Source organism: Tachyglossus aculeatus, chromosome 8, assembly GCF_015852505.1.
Source record: "Tachyglossus aculeatus isolate mTacAcu1 chromosome 8, mTacAcu1.pri, whole genome shotgun sequence".
NCBI classification, from domain to species: domain Eukaryota; kingdom Metazoa; phylum Chordata; class Mammalia; order Monotremata; family Tachyglossidae; genus Tachyglossus; species Tachyglossus aculeatus.
The window spans coordinates 31,112,789-31,132,844 of record NC_052073.1 but is presented as its reverse complement, the minus strand read 5'-3'; the positions used below and the strand labels follow the sequence as shown (position 1 = coordinate 31,132,844).

The window sequence follows — 20,056 nt, the reverse complement described above, 5'->3', positions numbered from 1 at the left end:
TCCCAATATTCAAGAGGCAACGGACCCCTTTAAACCCAACTCCACCTGGGTAACTGGGCTGCTGCCAACCCCATGTCAGCCTGGGCAGGAAACAAGCTAAAATTAACCCGGCTGTCTCTCGGATATTGGGGCTGCAGCTGGCATCAGGTCAATCTGGGACACAGCGGACACTCTCTCCGCTAAACGGGACTATTCTGCTTCAGCCTGTACAGCCCCTGGCTGATGGGGCTCGCAGCAACAGAACCTCTTCACAACATGGGGTATTGATCAGCTCAGACCACTAATCCTGACACTTCAATTTCTGAGTTTCTAGACCACTATTATTATTATTGTATTTAAGTGCTTACTATGTGCCAGGCACTTTACTAAGCACGGGGGTGGATACAAGCAATTCAGATTGGACACAGCCCCCGTCCCGCATAGGGCTCACAGTCTTAATCCCCATTTTACGGGTGAGGGAACTGAGGCACAGAGAAGCCAAGTGGCTTGCCCAAAGTCACACAGCAGACAAGTACTGGAACCAGGATTAGAACCTACGTCCTTCTGCCTTTCAAGCCCTTGCTCTTTCCAGGCTGCTTCTCATTAGGCTACACTCCTTGTGAGCTAATCTAAAAATATTCATACAACAGTCCTCTCCCTAAATAAGTGTACACACATAGGAGGAGAAAATGGCTTTTTTCCATCTCCAAGGAATGCTCAAGAGAGTAGCCAGCACATCAAAGGAGGGCAATCCTGTTCAGCACCTCCCACTTTCCTTGATGACACAACAACAACAACAATCACAACAATCAATTACAAGAATTAAAGTTACCATTACTAAAAAATGTTGCAATACAGTTAGAGGCAAACCTGGAAACCATGACATGTCTAGATTCAGCTGTTAATTATGTTTGTCCTAGTAGTAATAATAATAATAATTGTGGTATTGGTTCAGCACTTACCATGTGCTGAGTATTGTACTGAGCACTGAGCATTATACTAAACACCGGAGTACATACAAGATCATCAGGTTGGACCCAATTACTGTCCTACATAGGGCTCACAGTCTAAGTAGGAGGGAGAACAGGAATTGAATCCCCATTTTACAGATGAGGGAATTGAGGCACAGAGGAGTTAAGTGACTTGCCCAAGGCCACATAGCTGGTCTGTATTTAATACTGGGGTACTACCTGTATTTAGTGTGGGTAATAAGTAAACACCCAATGTTATGGTCCAAGGAATGTGATACTCTACATAAAACTAAAGTGTCATGTTTAATTCCACTCCACTCTATAGATCCCTCCCCAAACAGGTAAGAAAACTGGCTCCAAAATCTAGGTAAGAACTGAATAATCAATCATATTTATTGAGAGTTTACTGTTTGCAGAGCACTATACTAAGCACTTGGGAGCATATAACAACAGAGTTGATAGACACTTTCCATGCCCACAATGATCTTTTAGTCTAGAGAATGCGGGCTCTGGATTAACTCAAAGAAAAACAGCAGCATGGCCTAGTGGGTAGAGCACGATCTGGGAATCAAAAGGACATGGGTTCTAATTCCTGCTCCCACACTTGTCTGCTGTGTGATCTTGGGCAAGTAACTTCACCGGGCCTCAGTTCCCTCATCCGTAAAACAGGGATTAAGACCGTGAGCCCCATGTGCGACGGGGGCTGTGTGCAACCTGATTATCTTGTACCTACCCCAGTGCTTAGTACAGTGCTTGGCATGAAGTCAGTGCTTACCAAATACCATTATAAACATAAAAAGGACCAGCTGCTTTTTCAAAAACTAAAAACTATAACTGTGTAGGGCTGCTAGATTAGACACTACCATCTAATGCACCATTTTAATTGCAAGGCTGTTGAGAAGAAGCTAGGGGAGTTTGGAAAAGCTAACTGCCCACGCACTAGAAGGAGAGCAGACAGGAAATGGAATAGCTGATTTAATCTCCTGCTCACCAAGTCCTTCTGCTACCACCCATGAACCTACTCATTTCTAGACTGTGAGCCCGCTGTTGGGTAGGGACCATCTCTATATGTTGCCGACTTGTACTTTCCAAGCGCTTAGTACAGTGCTCTGTAAGCACTCAATAAATACGACTGAATGAATGAATGACTGTACGGTTGCTCTTCATGATAAAAAAACGACCCTACTGTTTGGAGAGACAGACAAGCAAAGAAAGCCCACGACACTAGCTGAAAAAGATCAATGCATAATCACTCATTAATTCAATCGAATTTATTAAGCGCTTACTGTGTGCAGAGCACTGTACTTAGCGCTTGGGACGTACAAGTCGGCAACATATAGAGATGGTCCCTACCCAACAACAGGCACACAGTCTAGAAGGGGAAGACAGACAACAAAACAAAACGGGTAGACAGGTGTCAAAATCGTTATAATAAATAGAATTATAGCTATATGCACATCATTAACAAAATAAATAGAATAGTAAATATGTACGAGTAAAATCATTCTTCCTTTCCACAATGCCCAAACAAACAGCAATGAGTTCAGTTGATTCAGTCAACCTGGAGTCTCAGTCATCAGGAAGTTTCATTTAACCAGGAATCCCTTGACAGAGAATGTACCGTGACAGGCTTTAGAATCCAAAGTTTCTTCTATCATGAATAGTAGCTTCTCTTAAAGTTTTCATTTACTATTTTGTGGGCCGGGGCCCAGCTTTCACAAATAGACGACTTCCTTCTCTACAACCCACTGTATCACTTCCCCTTTTTGAAAAACTAACACCAATATCTTGACGATGAGCAGCAAGCTTCATTTCGTCAAGCTTCATTTGCTTTCTACTCACAAATATAAGAAAATTGAGCCAGTTATTTGAGATAATTGAGGTTTGATGAGCAAGTCTCTAGCCTCTCTCACCCTTCATATCTGACTGACCAACATTTAGCCCATCCACGACACCTAAACGTTTATAGTTCCACAACCCCACTGTATTTATGTTCACATCTATTCCATTACTCCCCCATCTGTATTTTATTTAAATGTCTGTCTCCCTCCTGTCATCTCTTTCGTACTTTCCCAAGAACTTAGTACATGTTCTGCAAATGGTAGGTGCTCAATAAATGATACTGATTAACCACCCGATTACCAAATGGTTAATTAGCTTAGTATGCATGGAATAGGTTTCCACATAACCAGGTCCCTTTTCCTGCATTAGTATTTCTTTTAAGTTGCTGTACTCACAAAGAAGTATTTTAGCAAATACAATTCTGGCTGAATCGCTGCAAGCCTTTCTTGCACAGAGTCGGGGTATCAAGTCGGGCAAAATTTCAGTAAACACCTCAAAAAGCCAATGCATATACCAAACACTTTTCCATATATCCACTCCAAAGTCATGGCTTTAAAGGAGAAACAACGTAGTGAAGAAAAATGCTACAAAGACCAAGAAGATGGGACTGCAGATCATGTAACTGTAAAGCTACATCAGGTGTGTTTGATACAAACGAGATGACTTGGAAATCTGCCCACTTATCCGTAGTGCTAAAATTGACTTCACCTCTGGCCCATCTTTCTGAGATGGGAAAACTAGAATGCTTCCCCTCTATAGAATGATGAACAGAATTAATCACCATTCTTTATTGTAAAGTACCTAAAATTTACAATAAGAATAAAAGAATAGGAAATGTCACCCTGATCCAAGTGTGTATCACAGTAAATGACACAGCATGCATTAAAGTAGATGGCTATCAGGATAGTAATGATGGTAACAGTCCACTGCTGTCCATTTTTTAGAAAATGAGGCAATTTTACTGAACTATGGAGTTTCCATTGAAATTATTACGTAGTAGTGATTTGGAGCTCTCAAGCTGCTTTAGAATTAAACACTAGAAAGTAACTAAGAGGACTGGTCGCTTTCAGTAAATTAGGTACTCAAATTTCTTACGGGCTAGATTTGAAAAGTCGAGCCAATTAAATTCCAGACACATAAAAGTACCTCTTTCTTAAAAAGCCAAAGAAGGTGCATCCTTAACGGAGATGTAACAAAACACAAGCTCTAGGCAAACTAAAGGTTGCCCCTTTTTACGGTTTCAATTTTTTTTTTGATTCTGAGAAGCAGCGTGGTTTAGTGGAGAGAGCCCAGGCTTGGGAGTCAGAGGTCATGGGTTCTAATCTCAGCTCCTCCACTTGTCTGTTGTGTGACTTTGGGCAAGTCACTTCACTTCTCTGGGCCTCAGTTACCTCATCTGTAAAATGGCGATGAAGACTGTGAGCCCTACAAGGGACAACCTGATTACCTTGTATCTATCCCAGCACGTAGAACAGTGCTTGGCACACAGTGCCTAACAAAAACCATCATTATTATTATTATTATTATTATTATTATTTATATTAATGTCTATCTGCCCCTCTAGATTGTAAGCTCATAATAGGCAGGGAACATGTCTGTTAATTCTGTTGTACTATACTCTCCCAAGTACTTAGTACAGTGCTCTGCACATAGTGAACATTTAATACATACCACTGATTGAGTGGCTGATATAAAATAAAAAAAGTAAACCCGGTAGCAAGATACTAATGGAACTTGCTTGGTATTAGACACAAACCTTTGGAGATGCAATTGCACAACAGACCTTGAAATGGGAAGAACCTAAACTGGGGCGGAATGTACAAAACAATCTGAAAAGCTGTTATCTCTTTCACTTTGTCACAAAGTCACAAATAGTGAGAAAAGCAAGTATTAGCACAGCCTAGAGGATAAACCACAGGCCTGAGAGTCAGGAAAGACCTGGGTTCTAGATCTGGCTCTGCCACTTGTCTGCTGTGGGACCTTGGGCAAGCCACTTAACTTTTCTGTGCCTCAGTTACCTCATCCGTAAAATGGGGATTAAGACTGTGAGCTCCATGCAGAACATGGACTGTAACCTGATTACCTTGTATCTAACCCAGCACTTAGAAGAGTGCCTGGCACATAGTAAGTGCTTAACAAATACCATAAAAAAAGAAGACAGCATCAAAACAAGGAACTCTACACACCTTAAAACCAAAAAAAAATGTAAGATTAGTATTACCACCAGTAAAGTGTGATCTCCTGATAAGAGCTCTTACTGTTACACAATACTGCAAAAGCTATTTCCCTCCTAACTCTACCAGTCCATAAATTACACTTTCTGCCTAAGATCAGGGAAATTCTAACATAAATTCACCCATGAATAAATTGCAGAGATCTCCTTTATATTCAGGGATGACACTGCAACTTATTTCCTGAGTGGGTTGTTTCTTTTTTTAACCAGCATCCTGACCCAACTCTAGCACTTAGGACCCTGTTTATACCTTCCTCGGCTCTCGATTATTTGTTCTGACCACTCTAGTTGCCAATACTTTTGTGCTTCTCTCCCCACTGGAATGTAAGTTCCTTGTGGGCAGGATATGTGTCACTTTATTCTGAGTCTAGTAGAGAGGACCACACCAAGTGACCACTCTAAAAATGCCCTACCACACCACCATTTTGTATAATGGAAATGGCTCAAGATGCATCATCCGCACTCTCTGTGGCATTCAAAACAATTTGGAGGTATGGGTTGCTGTACAACTGAAAGAGAATATTTCTCCAGAAGGCACATGATGTCTGTTCTTTCCACAACCTGAAGGCGAGGTACACCCATCCTCTAAAAAAGCAACAGGGTCTCTAATACTACATTAGGGTTCCTAAATGTCAGCATAATATTTGCAGTAGTTATTAAGCACGTATTAGATGCCAAGCGCTCCGACGAGCGCTGGCATACGCAAATGATCATCAGATCGGACCTCGCCCCTGTCCTACATGGGGTTCAGATTTGAAGAGGTAGGAAGAGTGGATATCTTATCCCCATTTTACAGTTGAAGAAACTAAGGCAGAAAGAAATTACATGACCAAGTCACACACTAGTGACTGAGTTGGAGTTAGGACCCAAGTCTCTTGATTTCCCAGACCTATGCTCTTTCCCTTAGGCCATTCTTGGCTATCCATCCTCAAGGTGGTGGAGTCTTTCCTTTTTCTTCTAATAGTCCATCATGTTTCTATCCTTCAGTAATCTGTTAAACACTTCTCACACCTTCTAAAATCCCTAACTCTTCCTTCTAATTACTTATTAAGGAGCTCTCATCCAAAAATTATTCAAAACCTTTTTGAACCTCTCCTTATTCCATCCCAACCACCATCTCTCTTCCCACAGACACTCCCAGAAATCTTCGGCTTACAAGGTCTTCCCAGGAGCCCCAACATCTTTCAGCAATAGGAAAACTAAAGACAAATCCATTCCCCTGTTTCTACACAGATTACAGAAACTGTCACTTGTAGTCTAAACTGATCACATCCTTACGTTTTACTCAGTTATTCTACATGCAAACAAAAGTACATCAAACTGTTCCATTAGGTGGAGATAATCAATGATCTAGGAGCAAAAGATCTGCAAAATTCCCCACTAACTAATGGTAAACTACTTCCAACTGCTTGCTTCCTATTCAGCTATTTAAAAACCACTATGAGGAACTGCTCCTTCTATCATCCTCAAACAGAAAAATTTCACTTTCCGTGTTGTCAGTCTCCCTATGGACATACTGCATTCCTTTTTACCGCACTTTGGAAGCAAAGGACAAATGGAAATTACCTCTACCCCTGGCAATTCTACATCTTATACTGAAAATGCACCATTTTTCAGTGTAATTCTTCTTCCATAAGTACATGTAAAGATTATTTTTCACACAAATATTTCTTTTTCAACCACTGTACACCAAAGATAAATTAGCACTCATGGTTGGTGGTCTTTTTTTATACTCTGGATATCACTTATCTGCTGTGACCCTGGGCAAATCACTTCACTTCTCTGTGCCTCGGTTACCTCATCTGTAAAATGGGGATTGAGACTAGAGCCTCATGTGGGACAGGGACTGTATCCAACCCAATCTGCTTGTATTATTATTATTAATCAATCAATGGTATCTATTGAGCACTTACTATGTGCAGAGCACTGCACAAAGAGTTTTGGGAAAGTACAACGGAACAGAGCTAGCAGACACATCCCCTGCCTACAAGGAGCTTACAGTCTTCAGGAGAGAGAGAAAATAAAATAAATTATAGCTAGGCACATGAAGTGCTATGGGGCTGAGGGTGGGGTGAATATCAAATTGTGAGCAGAGACTGTCACACTTTGTTGCTGTATTGTACTTTCCCAAGCGATTAGGACAGCGCACTGCACACAGTAAGCTCTCAATAAATACGACTGACTGAATGAGTGAATGAATGAATCAAGGATTTATAGGTTACAGATCCAAGTTCACAAGTGACGCAGAACAGAAAGAATAGGGGAAATGAGGGCTTGGTTGAAGATCAGTCACATTTATTGAAGCTTACTGTGTGCAGAGCACTGTATTACGCACTTGAGTGAGCACAACATACAGTTGGTAGACAAATTCCCTAGAATTTGTCTAGAAGGGGAGACAGACATTAATATAAATAAATTACAGATATGCACATAAGTGTTGTGGGGCTGAGGGAGGGGTGAAAAAAAGGATGCAAATCCAAGTGCAGAAGGCCTCTTGGAAGAGAGGTTATTTAGTAAGGCTTTGAAGGTGGGGAGAGTGGCGGTCTGCATATATGAGGGGTTGGAAGGGGAGTTCCAGGCCAGCAGGAGGATGTGGGCTAGGGGTTGGTGGCAAAATAGATGAGATCTAGGTAGAGTGAGTAGGTTGCCCATAGAGGAAGAAAGAATGTAAGCCGGGTTGTAGTAGAAAATCAGTACGGAGGAGTGGGAGAGCTGACTGAATGCTTTAAAGCTGTTGGTAAGGAATTTCTGTTTGATACCGAGCTGGATGGGCAACCCCTGAAGGTTTTTGAGGAGTGGGGAGACACGGAATGAAGTGTGCTTTTTTTGTTTTGTTTTGCTTTTTAGAAAAATGCTCTGGGCAGCAGAGTGAAGGAAGGGCTGGAACGGGGGGAGACAGGAGAGTATATCAATCTGTTTCTATCGTTTCCTACTGCTATGTTGGGAAGGCACTGTGGGGAATCAGTAACAACAGCATTAGGAAATAATAGAAACAGACTGATAGACTCTCAGGAAATATACTCATACACAAACTCACACATCCCTTTCCTCCTTCTGCTCCTTTCGCTTTCAAGTGGGAAAACTAAGTGAAAGAATGCAAGAGAATTAAGTGCAAGAAGGCAGAATCATTCCTATTCCTGGAAGATGTTAGGCAGAGACTATACTCAAGCTTTTTTTTCCTGTTAAATAAATCACTGAGATGTGGGGAAGAGGTTGAAGATGCCCCGACAATAGTTCGCCAGACTCTAACCAGTCCCTATGAGCAGGAACGTTCCAATTAAAATATATTTCAGCAAACATTCTATTTGGGCTTATAATGGCCTAAGTATTTATTTTATCGGAAAGTGTTTCTATACTGAATTGTTTGAATCAACTGATGTGGCCAAACAGCCTAGCAGGAACAGAAGTGGCCACAAAATTTTGCCAGGGTTTCCATAATTTTCCCCAACTCATCCCTGTGAGCTTTCCTACTGGTCAGGGACTTAATCAGTGACTACCTGGGGGACAAAACAAACAAAAACGTTTTCACGGTTAAAATTCTCAGTCATCAAGACCCAGGGGCACATTCAAATATGGCCCAAATCTCATTTTAAATCCATTATAAATTCTCTATTCTACCCCAGCTCACTTCCATCATTGCATTCATCAATCACACACCAGGACTAGATCCCTACTGCCCCTTCTCCCTTTCCGTGTGTGCGTCTGTCTGTCCGCCCCCAATTTTCCTATCATTGTAGACAACACCACCATCTTTCTGTCTCACAAACCCATAACCTTGGCATTATCTTCAATGCCTCTCTCATTCAACCTGCACATTCAATCTGTCACGGAATCCTGTCAGTTCTACCTTCACAGCATCTCTAGAAACCACCCTTTCCTCTCCATCCAAACCGCTACCACGCTGATCCGAGCATTTATTTCCAGCCTCCTCATGGACCTCCTTCCCTCCTGTCTCTTCCCACTCCAGTCCATACTTCACTCTGAAAAAATATTCAAGTTCCTACCTCCCAATTCCTCAAAAACCTTCAATGGTTGCCCATCCATCTTGACATCAACTCCTTACCACGGGTTTTAAGGCACTAAATCAGCTCTCTCCCTTCTACCTTACCTCGCTGATCTCCTACTACAATCCAGTTTACAAACAACCATTCCTCTAATGCCAGCCTAATCTCAGTACCTCAATCTCCTCTATCCTACCACCAACCTTTTGCCCATATCCTCCCTCAGGCCTGGACCTTCCTCCCGTTTCATACCTCACAGTCCACCACTTAGTGGAAAGAGCACCGGCCTGACAGTCAGAGGCCCCGCCGCTTGCCTGCGTTGCTTAAATTCTCTGTGTCGCAAAATGGATAGTCAATTCCTGTTCCCTCCTACTTTAACTGAGAACCCCATGTCGGGCAGGGGCTGTGTCCAACATGATAGAACTTGTATCTACCCCAGTTCTTAGAATGGTAAGCACCTAACAAATGCCACAATTATTATTATTAATCCCACCTTCAAAACCCTCCTAAAAATCACATATTCTCCAAGGGGCCTTCCCAGACTAAGCATTCATTTCCTCTCGCTGTCTTCCCCTCTGCGTCAACTTCACAGTTGGCTGCATACCCCTCCAACTCTTTGACATTCACCCCAGCCCCTCAGCACTTTGTTGCCCTACAGTTGCCCTATCTGTAATTTATTTTAATATCCATCTCCCCTCATAGACTGTAAAAGCGCAGGGATCATGTTACCAACTCTATAGTATTGTACTTTCCTAAACGTCTAGTACAGTGCTCGGAACATAGCAGGTGCTCAATAAATACCATTTATTAGTCCATCGATCGACGGCATTTGAGCACTTACTGCGTGCGGAGCACTGTACTAAGTGCTTGGGAGAGTACAACAGGGTTGACAAAGTCCCTGCTCACAACGAGCTTACGTCTTCTAATAGGAATATCTCCACTTTGACGGGCCCAACTCAGGTAAATGGCCAACGGTATCCTAATTCCATGCACCTCACCCTTTCTACCAATGAAAACCACTTCCTAAACTGGCCCCTATTCACCCAATTCTCACGCCTGAAAGTGTAGGTTCAAGGAACTCATGAAAATCGGCCAACTTCTGGTGGAAAATAAAGGAATTTGACGAGCACTTTCCCTTGAGATCGGTCAACCAAACCCTGACCAGGTCGGGAGTGGCTAAAGGACTCTCCCAGGGTTCAGCGAACGGGCGTGTGGCATACGGATGGCTTATGGAAATGCCGGAGAATCCCAAATGATCTCCGGGTGACTTTGGGCAAGTCACTTAACTTCTCTGCGCCTCAGTCACCTCATCTGCAAAATGGGGATTAAGCCTGTGAGCCCCACGTGGGACAACCTGATTACCTTGTCTTCATTTATTCCATTGGATTAATCGAGCGCTTACTATGTGCTGAGCTACCCCAGCACTTAGAACAGTGCTTGGCACATAGGACGCGCTTAACAAGTGCCATCATTATTATGATTGTACGATGAGCCCGTTGTTGGGTAGGGATCGTCTCTGTTGCCGAATTGTACTTTCCAAGTGCTTAGTACAGTGCTCTGCACACAGTGAGCGCTCAATAAATACGATTGAATGAATGAAAGAATAAATGAAAACTTTGAATCCAGGAGGCGCAGCCCAAAAAGTCATCGTGCCCCAAGAGAAGATGATTCATCCATCCCAACCCTGGTTGTTTTTTCTTTTCCTTTTGTGATTTTTTTTTTGGAGGGGGAGGAGGGCAGACTGTAACATAGTCTCACGGTGCAAAGAGGGCAGGGTGAGCAGACATTCATTCGTATTTACTGAGCGCTTACTCTGTGCAGAGCACTGTACTAAGCGCTTGGAAAGTACGATTCGGCAGGATCCCATTTGGGGCAGCGTGGCATGGTGGAAAGAGCCCGGGCTTGGACCTCAGAGGTCGTGGGTTCTAATCCTGAATTAGCCACTTAGCTGTGTGACCTTGGGCAAGTCACTTAACTTCTCTGTGCCTCAGTTCCCTCATCTGGAAAATGGGGATGAAAACTGTGAGCCCCCCATGGGACAACCTGATTACCTCGTATCTCCCCCAGCGTGTAGAAGTGCTTGGCACATAGTAAGCGCTTAACAAATACCAACATTATTAGTGACGTCCCGCAGCGCTGCCCTTTCACATTTCCCAGGCCAGTTTCCCGGCGGGTCAGCGTCGTTTCCCGGCGGGTCAGCATCCGCCCTGGTTGGCTTCTCCTGGGGTCAGCTTGTCCCCTGCTCAGCTTGACCCCTACTCAGCGTGACCCCTGGCCAGCTTGACCTTTGCCCACGTTGACCCCGGCCCGACAAGGGGGTTTCGGGGCAACCCGGAGTCCTCCTGCCCTCCCTCGGCCCCCCCGAGGCCCGGCTCTCGAGGCCCACACCTTCCCTTGCCACCCCTTAGGTGGGCACCGGGTACCCCCCACCAACATCAGGGAACCCCTCAGGGGCAACCCCGGCCAGCCCGATGACGGTGGTGTGTGTTAAGCACTATTCGAAGCGGTCGGAGTTGGAGGTCGTGGGTTCAAATCCCGCTCCGATTCATTCATTCATTTGCATTTATTGAGCGCTTACTGCGTGCGGAGCACTAAGCGCTTGGGACGTACAAGCTGGCAACGTATACAGGCGGTCCCCACCCAACAGCGGGCTCACAGTCTAGAAGGGGGATACAGACAACAAAACGTATTAACAAAATCAAATAAATAGAATAGTAAACATGTACAAGTCAAATAAATAGAGGAGTCATAAATCTGTACAAACATACATACAGGTGCTGCGGGGAGGGGAAGGAGGGAGGGAGGGGGAGGAGGGGGAGAGGAAGGAGGGGGCTCAGTCTGGGAAGGCCTCCTGGAGGAGGTGAGCTCTCAGTAGGGCTTTGAAGGGAATTGTCAGCTGTGTGACTCTGGGCAAGTCACTTCACTTCTCTGGGCCTCAGTTCCCTCATCTGTAAAATGGGGATGAAGACTGTGAGCCCCCCGTGGGACAACCTCATCACCCTGTAACCTCCCTGGCGCTTAGAACAGTGCTCTGCATATAGTAAGTGCTTAATAAATGCCGTCATTATTATAAGCGCCGGGTGGGGGGGGGGGGGTAATAATGATGGTATTTGTTAAGCGCTTACTATGGGCCAAGCACTGTTCCAAGCGGAGTCAGAGGTCGTGGGTTCAAATCCCACTCCGCTACTTGTCAGCTGTGTGACTCTGGGCAAGTCACTTCACTTCCCTGGGCCTCAGTTCCCTCATCTGTAAAATGGGGATGAAGACTGTGAGCCCCCTGTGGGACAACCTCATCACCCTGTAACCTCCCTGGCGCTTAGAACAGTGCTCTGCATATAGTAAGTGCTTAATAAATGCCGTCATTATTATAAGCGCCGGGTGGCGGGGGGGGGGAATAATGATGGTATTTGTTAAGCGCTTACTACGGGCCAAGCACTGTTCCAAGCGGAGTCAGAGGTGGTGGGTTCAAATCCCGCTCCGCTACTTGTCAGCTGTGTGACTCTGGGCAAGTCACTTCACTTCCCTGGGCCTCAGTTCCCTCGTCTGTAAAATGGGGATGAAGACTGTGAGCCCCCTGTGGGACAACCTCATCACCTTGTAACTTTTGCACATAGTAAGTGCTTAATAAATATCATCATTATTACAAGCGCTGGAGGGGGGGAGAATAATGATGGTATTTGTTAAGTGCTTACTATAGGCCAAACACTGTTCTAAGCGGTTGGAGTTGGAGGTCGTGGGTTCAAATCCCCCTCTGTCACTTGTCAGCTGTGTGACTCTGGGCAAGTCACTTCACTTCTCTGAGCCTCAGTTCCCTCATCTGGAAAATGGGAATAAAGACTGTGAGCCCCCAGTGGGACAACTTCATCACCTTCTAACTTCCCAGGCGCTTAGAACAGTGCTTTGCACATAGTAAGCGCTAAATAAATGCCATCATTATTATAAGCACTGCGGGTACGGGTAGTAATAATGATGGTATCTGTTAAGCGCTTACTATAGGCCAAGCACTGTTCTAAGTGGTCGGAGGTCATGGGTTCAAATCCCGCTCCGCCACTTGTCAGCTGTGTGACACAGCTTGTGAGCTGTGTGACTTCTCTGGGCCTCAGTTCCCTCATCTGGAAAATGGGGATGAAGACTGTGAGCCCCCCCTTGGGACAACCGATCACCTTGTAACCTCCCCGGCGCTTAGAACAGTGCTTTGCACATAGTAAGCGCTTAATAAATGCCATCATTATTATAAGCTCCGGGTGGGGGGGGATAATAATGATGGTATTTGTTAAGCGCTTACTATAGGCCAAGTACTGTTCTAAGCGGTCGGAGGTCATGGGTTCAAATCCTGCTCTGCCACTTGTCAGCTGTGTGACTCTGTGTGACTTCTCTGGGCCTCAGTTCCCTCATCTGGAAAATGGGGATGAAGACTGTGAGCCGCCCGGGGGACAACCTCATCACCTTGTAACCTCCCCAGTGCTTAGGACAGTGCTTTGCACATAGTAAGTGCTTAATAAATGCCGTCACTATTATAAGTGCTGGGGGAGGGGGGGATAATAATGATGGTATCTGTTAAGCTCTTACTACAGGCCAAGCACTGTTCTAGCGGTCGGAGGTCGTGGGTTCAAATCCCGCTCCGCCACTTGTCAGCTGTGTGACTCTGTGTGACTTCTCTGGGCCTCAGTTCCCCCATCTGGAAAATGGGGATGAAGACTGTGAGCCCCCCCGGGGGGGGGGGGGGGGGGCCAACCTCATCACCTTGTAACCTTTGCACATAGTAAGCGCTGGATAAATGCCATCATAATTACAAGCGCTGGGAGGGAGACTGTGAGCCCACTGCTGGGAAGGGATTGTATATGTTGCCAACTTGTACTTCCCAAGCGCTTAGTACAGTGCTCTGCACATAGTAAGCGCTCAATAAATACGATTGATGATGATGATGATGATGATAAATGCCGTCATAATTACAAGCGCTGGGAGGGAGACTGTGAGCCCACTGCTGGGTGGGGACCGTCTCTATATGTTGCCACCTTGTACTTCCCCAGCGCTTAGTACAGTGCTTTGCACATAGTACGCGCTCAATAAATACGATTGATGATGATGATGATGATAAATGCTGTCATAATTACAAGCGCTGGGAGGGAGACTGTGAGCCCACTGCTGGGTAGGGACCGTCTCTATATGTTGCCAACTTGTACTTCCCAAGCGCTTAGTACAGTGCTCTGCACATAGTAAGCGCTCAATACGACTGATGATGATGATGATAAATGCCGTCATAATTACAAGCGCTGGGAGGGAGACTGTGAGCCCACTGCTGGGTAGGGACTGTCTCTATATGTTGTCAACTTGTACTTCCCAAGCGCTTAGTACAGTGCTCTGCACACAGTAAGCGCTCAATAAATACGATTGATGATGATGATGATGATAAATGCCGTCATAATTACGAGCGCAGGGAGGGAGACTGTGAGCCCACTGCTGGGTGGGGAACGTCTCTATATGTTGCCAACTTGTACTTCCCCAGCGCTTAGTACAGTGCTCTGCACACAGTAAGCACTCAATAAATACGATTGATGATGATGATGATAAATGCCGTCATAATTACAAGCGCTGGGAGGGAGACTGTGAGCCCACTGCTGGGTAGGGACTGTATATGTTGCCAACTTGTACTTCCCAAGCGCTTAGTACAGTGCTCTGCACACAGTAAGCGCTCAATAAATACAACTGATGATGATGATGATGATAAATGCCGTCATAATTACAAGCGCTGGGAGGGAGACTGTGAGCCCACTGTTGGGTAGGGACCGTCTCTATATGTTGCCAAGTTGTACTTCCCCAGCGCTTAGTACAGTGCTCTGCACACAGTAAGCACTCAATAAAAACGATTGATGATGATGATAAATGCCGTCATAATTACAAGCGCTGGGAGGGAGACTGTGAGCCCACTGCTGGGTGGGGACTGTCTCTATATGTTGCCAACTTGTACTTCCCAAGCACTTAGTACAGTGCACACAGTAAGCGCTCAATAAATACGATTGATGATGATGATAAATGCCGTCATAATTACAAGCGCTGGGAGGGAGACTGTGAGCCCACTGCTGGGTAGGGACTGTATATGTTGCCAACTTGTACTTCCCCAGCGCTTAGTACAGTGCTCTGCACATAGTAAGCGCTCAATAAATACGATGGATGATGATGATGATAAATGCCGTCATAATTACAAGCGCTGGGAGGGAGACTGTGAGCCCACTGCTGGGTGGGGACCGTCTCTATATGTTGCCAACTTGTACTTCCCCAGCGCTTAGTACAGTGCACACAGTAAGCGCTCAATAAATACGATTGATGATGATGATAAATGCCGTCATAATTACAAGCGCTGGGAGGGAGACTGTGAGCCCACTGCTGGGTAGGGCCTGTCTCTATATGTTGCCAACTTGTACTTCCCAAGCGCTTAGTACAGTGCTCTGCACATAGTAAGCGCTCAATAAATACGATTGATGATGATGATGATGATGATGATAAATGCCGTCATAATTACAAGCGCTGGGAGGGAGACTGTGAGCCCACTGCTGGGTAGGGACCGTCTCTATATGTTGCCAACTTGTACTTCCCCAGCGCTTACTACAGTGCTTTGCGCACGGTAAGCGCTCAATAAATACGATTGATGATGATGACGATAAATGCCGTCATAATTACAAGCGCTGGGAGGGAGACTGTGAGCCCACTGCTGGGTAGGGACTGTATATATTGCCAACTTGTACTTCCCAAGCGCTTAGTACAGTGCTCTGCACATAGTAAGCGCTCAATAAATACGATTGATGATGATGATAAATGCCGTCATAATTACAAGCGCTGGGAGGGAGACTGTGAGCCCACTGCTAGGTAGGGACTGTATATGTTGCCAACTTGGACTTCCCAAGCGCTTAGTACAGTGCTCTGCACACAGTAAGCGCTCAATAAATACGACGGATGATGATGATAAATGCCGTCATAATTACAATTGCTGGGTGGGGACTGTCTCTATATGTCGCCCCCTTGTACTTCCCCAGCGCTTAGCACAGTGCTCTGCACATAGTAAGCGCTCAATAAATACGATTGATTGATTGATTAAGCGCTTCCTGTTCATCAGCACACACCTCAATCAATCAATTATTTTATTTCGTCAGTATGTTTGGTTCTGTTCTCTGTCTCCCCCTTCTAGACTGCGAGCCCACTGTCGGGTAGGGACCGGCTCTGTATGTTGCCAATCTGGACTTCCCAAGCGCTTAGTACAGTGCTCTGCACGTAGTAAGCGCTCAATAAATACGATTGATGATGATGATGATGATGATGGAAGCCGACCCCCATCCCAACCCCAACCGGGGGGTCCGGCTTGGGGGGCCTCCCTCAGCCCCAAGGTCGGTCCGTTACCTTTGTGTAGAGCTCGGACGCGGCCATGGCGCTGCCCTCCAACGCCAAGATGGATGCGCCTCCTTAGAGCCCCAAAGGGCCGCGCCTCAGCCCCGCGGAAGGGGAGAGGATGGCGGATGGGGACGGGGAGACGGGCCGCTCCTCAACTCGCCATGGTGCCCGGCCTGACGGGGAGGAGGAGGAGGAGGAGGAGCCGGAGGAGGAGCCGCCCGCTGCACTGTGGGAGCGGCCTCTGAGGAGAACCACCACCATGACGACCACGACGACGACGACGATGATGGTGGCGGGGTCAGGCTGCCTCCCAACGGCCAAGCCCCGGCCCCCCCCCCACCCAGTCCCCGCCGCCATTTCAGGCCTTCCCCGCCCTTCGACGGCCTCGAGGAAGCCCCTCAGGGCCGACCCCTGATGATGGTGGTGTGTGTGCCAAGCGCTTACTAAGGGCCAAGCGCTGGGGTTCATAATAATGATGGCGTTGGTTAAGTGCTTCCTATGGGCCAAGCGCTGTTCTCCACCGCCATCCCCCCTCAAACACACACTCAAGCCACCCCGGCCCGGACGACGGGCCCCCCTAATCCCCACCACCATTTTGGGCCTTCCCCACCCTTCGAGGGGCAGTGAGGGCCTCAGGGAACCCCCTCAGGGAGGCCCCTTAGGGCCGACCCCGGCCAACCCTTGATGATGGTGGTGTGTGTGCCAAGCGCTTACCATGGGCCAAGCACTGTTCTAAGCGCTGGGGTACATAATAATGATGGCGTTGGTTAAGTGCTTCCTATGGGCCAAGTGCTGTTCTCCACCGCCATCACCCCTCAAAAACACACTGAAGCCACCCTGGCCCGGACGACGGGCCCCCCTAATCCCCGCCACCATTTTGGGCCTTCCCCACCCTTCGAGGGGCAGTGAGTGCCTCAGGGAACCCCCTCAGGGAACCCCCTCAGGGAGGCCCCTCAGGGCCTACCCTGGCCAACCCCTGATGATGGTGGTGTGTGTGCCAAGTGCTTACCATGGGCCAAGCGCTGTTCTAAGCGCTGGGGTACATAATAATGATGGTATTTGTTAAGCTTTCTATGGGCCAAGCGCTGTTCTCCACCGCCATCCCCCCTCAAACACACACTGAAGCCACCCTGGCCCGGACGACGGGCCCCCCTAATCCCCGCCACCATTTTGGGCCTTCCCCACCCTTCGAGGGGCAGTGAGGGCCTCAGGGAACCCCCTCAGGGAACCCCCTCAGGGCCGACCCCGGCCAACCCCTGATGATGGTGGTGTGTGTGCCAAGCGCTTACCATGGGCCAAGCACTGTTCTAAGCGCTGGGGTACATAATAATGATGGCGTTGGTTAAGTGCTTCCTATGGGCCAAGCGCTGTACTCCACCGCCATCACCCCTCAAACACACACTGAAGCCACCCTGGCCCGGACGACGGGCCCCCCTAATCCCCGCCACCATTTTGGGCCTTCCCCACCCTTCGAGGGGCAGTGAGTGCCTCAGGGAACCCCCTCAGGGAACCCCCTCAGGGAGGCCCCTCAGGGCCTACCCTGGCCAACCCCTGATGATGGTGGTGTGTGTGCCAAGTGCTTACCATGGGCCAAGCGCTGTTCTAAGCGCTGGGGTACATAATAATGATGGTATTTGTTAAGCTTTCTATGGGCCAAGCGCTGTTCTCCACCGCCATCCCCCCTCAAACACACACTGAAGCCACCCTGGCCCGGACGACGGGCCCCCCTAATCCCCGCCACCATTTTGGGCCTTCCCCACCCTTCGAGGGGCAGTGAGGGCCTCAGGGAACCCCCTCAGGGAACCCCCTCAGGGCCGACCCCGGCCAACCCCTGATGATGGTGGTGTGTGTGCCAAGCGCTTACCATGGGCCAAGCACTGTTCTAAGCGCTGGGGTACATAATAATGATGGCGTTGGTTAAGTGCTTCCTATGGGCCAAGCGCTGTACTCCACCGCCATCACCCCTCAAACACACACTGAAGCCACCCTGGCCCGGACGACGGGCCCCCCCTAATCCCCGCCACCATTTTGGGCCTTCCCCACCCTTCGAGGGGCAGTGAGGGCCTCAGGGAACCCCTTCAGGGAAGCCCCTCAGGGCCGACCCCGGCCAACCCCTGATGATGGCGGTCTGTGTGCCAAGCGCTTACTAAGGGCCAAGCACTGTTCTAAGTGCTGGGGTACATAATAATGATGGCATTGGTTAAGTGCTTCCTATGGGTCAAGCGCTGTTCTCCACCGCCATCCCCCCTCAAACACACACTGAAGCCACCCTGGCCCGGACGACGGGCCCCCCTAATCCCCGCCGCCATTTTGGGCCTTCCCCACCCTTCGAGGGGCAGTGAGGGCCTCAGGGAACCCCCTCAGGGCCGACCCCGGCCAACCCCTGATGATGGTGTTGTTGTATGTTAAGCGCTTACCATGGGCCAAGCACTGTTCTAAGCACTGGGGGAGATAATAATGATGGTATTTGTTAAGCGCTTACTGTGGGCCAAGCACTGTTCTTCAGGGAGGCCCCTCAGGGCTGACCCTGGCCAACCCCTGATGATGGTGGTGTGTGTGCTAAGCACTTACCATGGGCCAAGCGCTGTTCTAAGCGCTGGGGTACATAATAATGATGGTATTTGTTAAGCTTTCTATGGGCCAAGCGCTGTTCTCCACCGCCATCCCCCCTCAAACACACACTCAAGCCACCCCGGCCCAGAGGACCAGCCCCCCTAATCTCCGCCGCCATTTTTGGCCTTCCCCACCCTTCGAGGGGCAGTGAGGGCCTCAGGGAACCCCCTCAGGGCCGACCCCGGCCGACCCCTGATGATGGTGGTGTGTGTGCTAAGCACTTACTATGGGCCAAGCACTGTTCTAAGCGCTGGGGTACATAATAATGATGGTATTTGTTAAGTATTTTCTATGGGCCAAGCACTATTCTCCACCGCCATCCCCTCCCAAACACACACACAAGACACCCCAGGCCGGAGGACCAGTCCCCCGTCTCCCCACCGCCATTTTGTGCCTTCCCCACCGTTTGAGGATCAGTGAGGGCCTCTGAGAACCCCCTCAGGGCCAACCTCAACCAACCCCTGATGATGGTGGTGTGTGTTAAACACTGTGGGCCAAGCACTGTTCTAAGAGCTGGGGGAGATAATAATGATGGTATTTGTTAAGAGCTTTCTATGGGATCAAGCATTGTTCTTCACGGAGGCCCCTCAGGGCCAACCCCGGCCAACCCCTGATGTTGGTGGTGTGTGTTAAGCACTTACTATGGGCCAAGCACTGTTCTAAGCGCTGGGGTACATAATAATGATGGTATTTGTTAAGCTTACTAAGGGCCAAGCACTGTTCTCCACTGCCATCCCCCCCCAAACACACACTCAAGCCACCCCAGACCGGAGGACCAGTCTCCCATCTCCCCACCGCCATTTTGCGCCTTCCCCACCCTTCAAGGGTCAGTGAGGGCCTCTGGGAACCCCCTCAGGGCCGACCCCGGCCAACCCTTGATGATGGTGGTGTGTGTGCTAAGGGCTTACTGTGGGCCAAGCACTGTTCTAAGAGCTGGGGGAGATAATAATGATGGTATTTGTTAAGCACTTACTGTGGACCAAGCACTGTTCTTCAGGGAGGCCCCTCAGGGCCGACCCTGGCCAACCCCTGAT

General features: G+C 48.0%; 1 protein-coding gene across 4 annotated transcripts in view; it reads right to left on the bottom strand.

Annotated features, from left to right (window-relative positions):
• The window catches only part of MYO5A (myosin VA), a 223,741-nt gene extending 207,182 nt beyond the window's left edge, over positions 1 to 16,559 (bottom strand). For 2 of the 4 annotated variants that reach the window (XM_038750542.1, XM_038750543.1), the window contains exon 1: positions 16,419 to 16,559. In XM_038750542.1, the coding sequence (XP_038606470.1) occupies positions 16,419 to 16,445 (27 nt within the window). In that variant the 5' untranslated portion in view covers positions 16,446 to 16,559. The remainder of the gene's footprint in view (positions 1 to 16,418) is intronic. The other 2 variants (XM_038750544.1, XM_038750545.1) reach the window with 1 other exon arrangement.
• Positions 16,560 to 20,056: the final 3,497 nt, after the last annotated feature.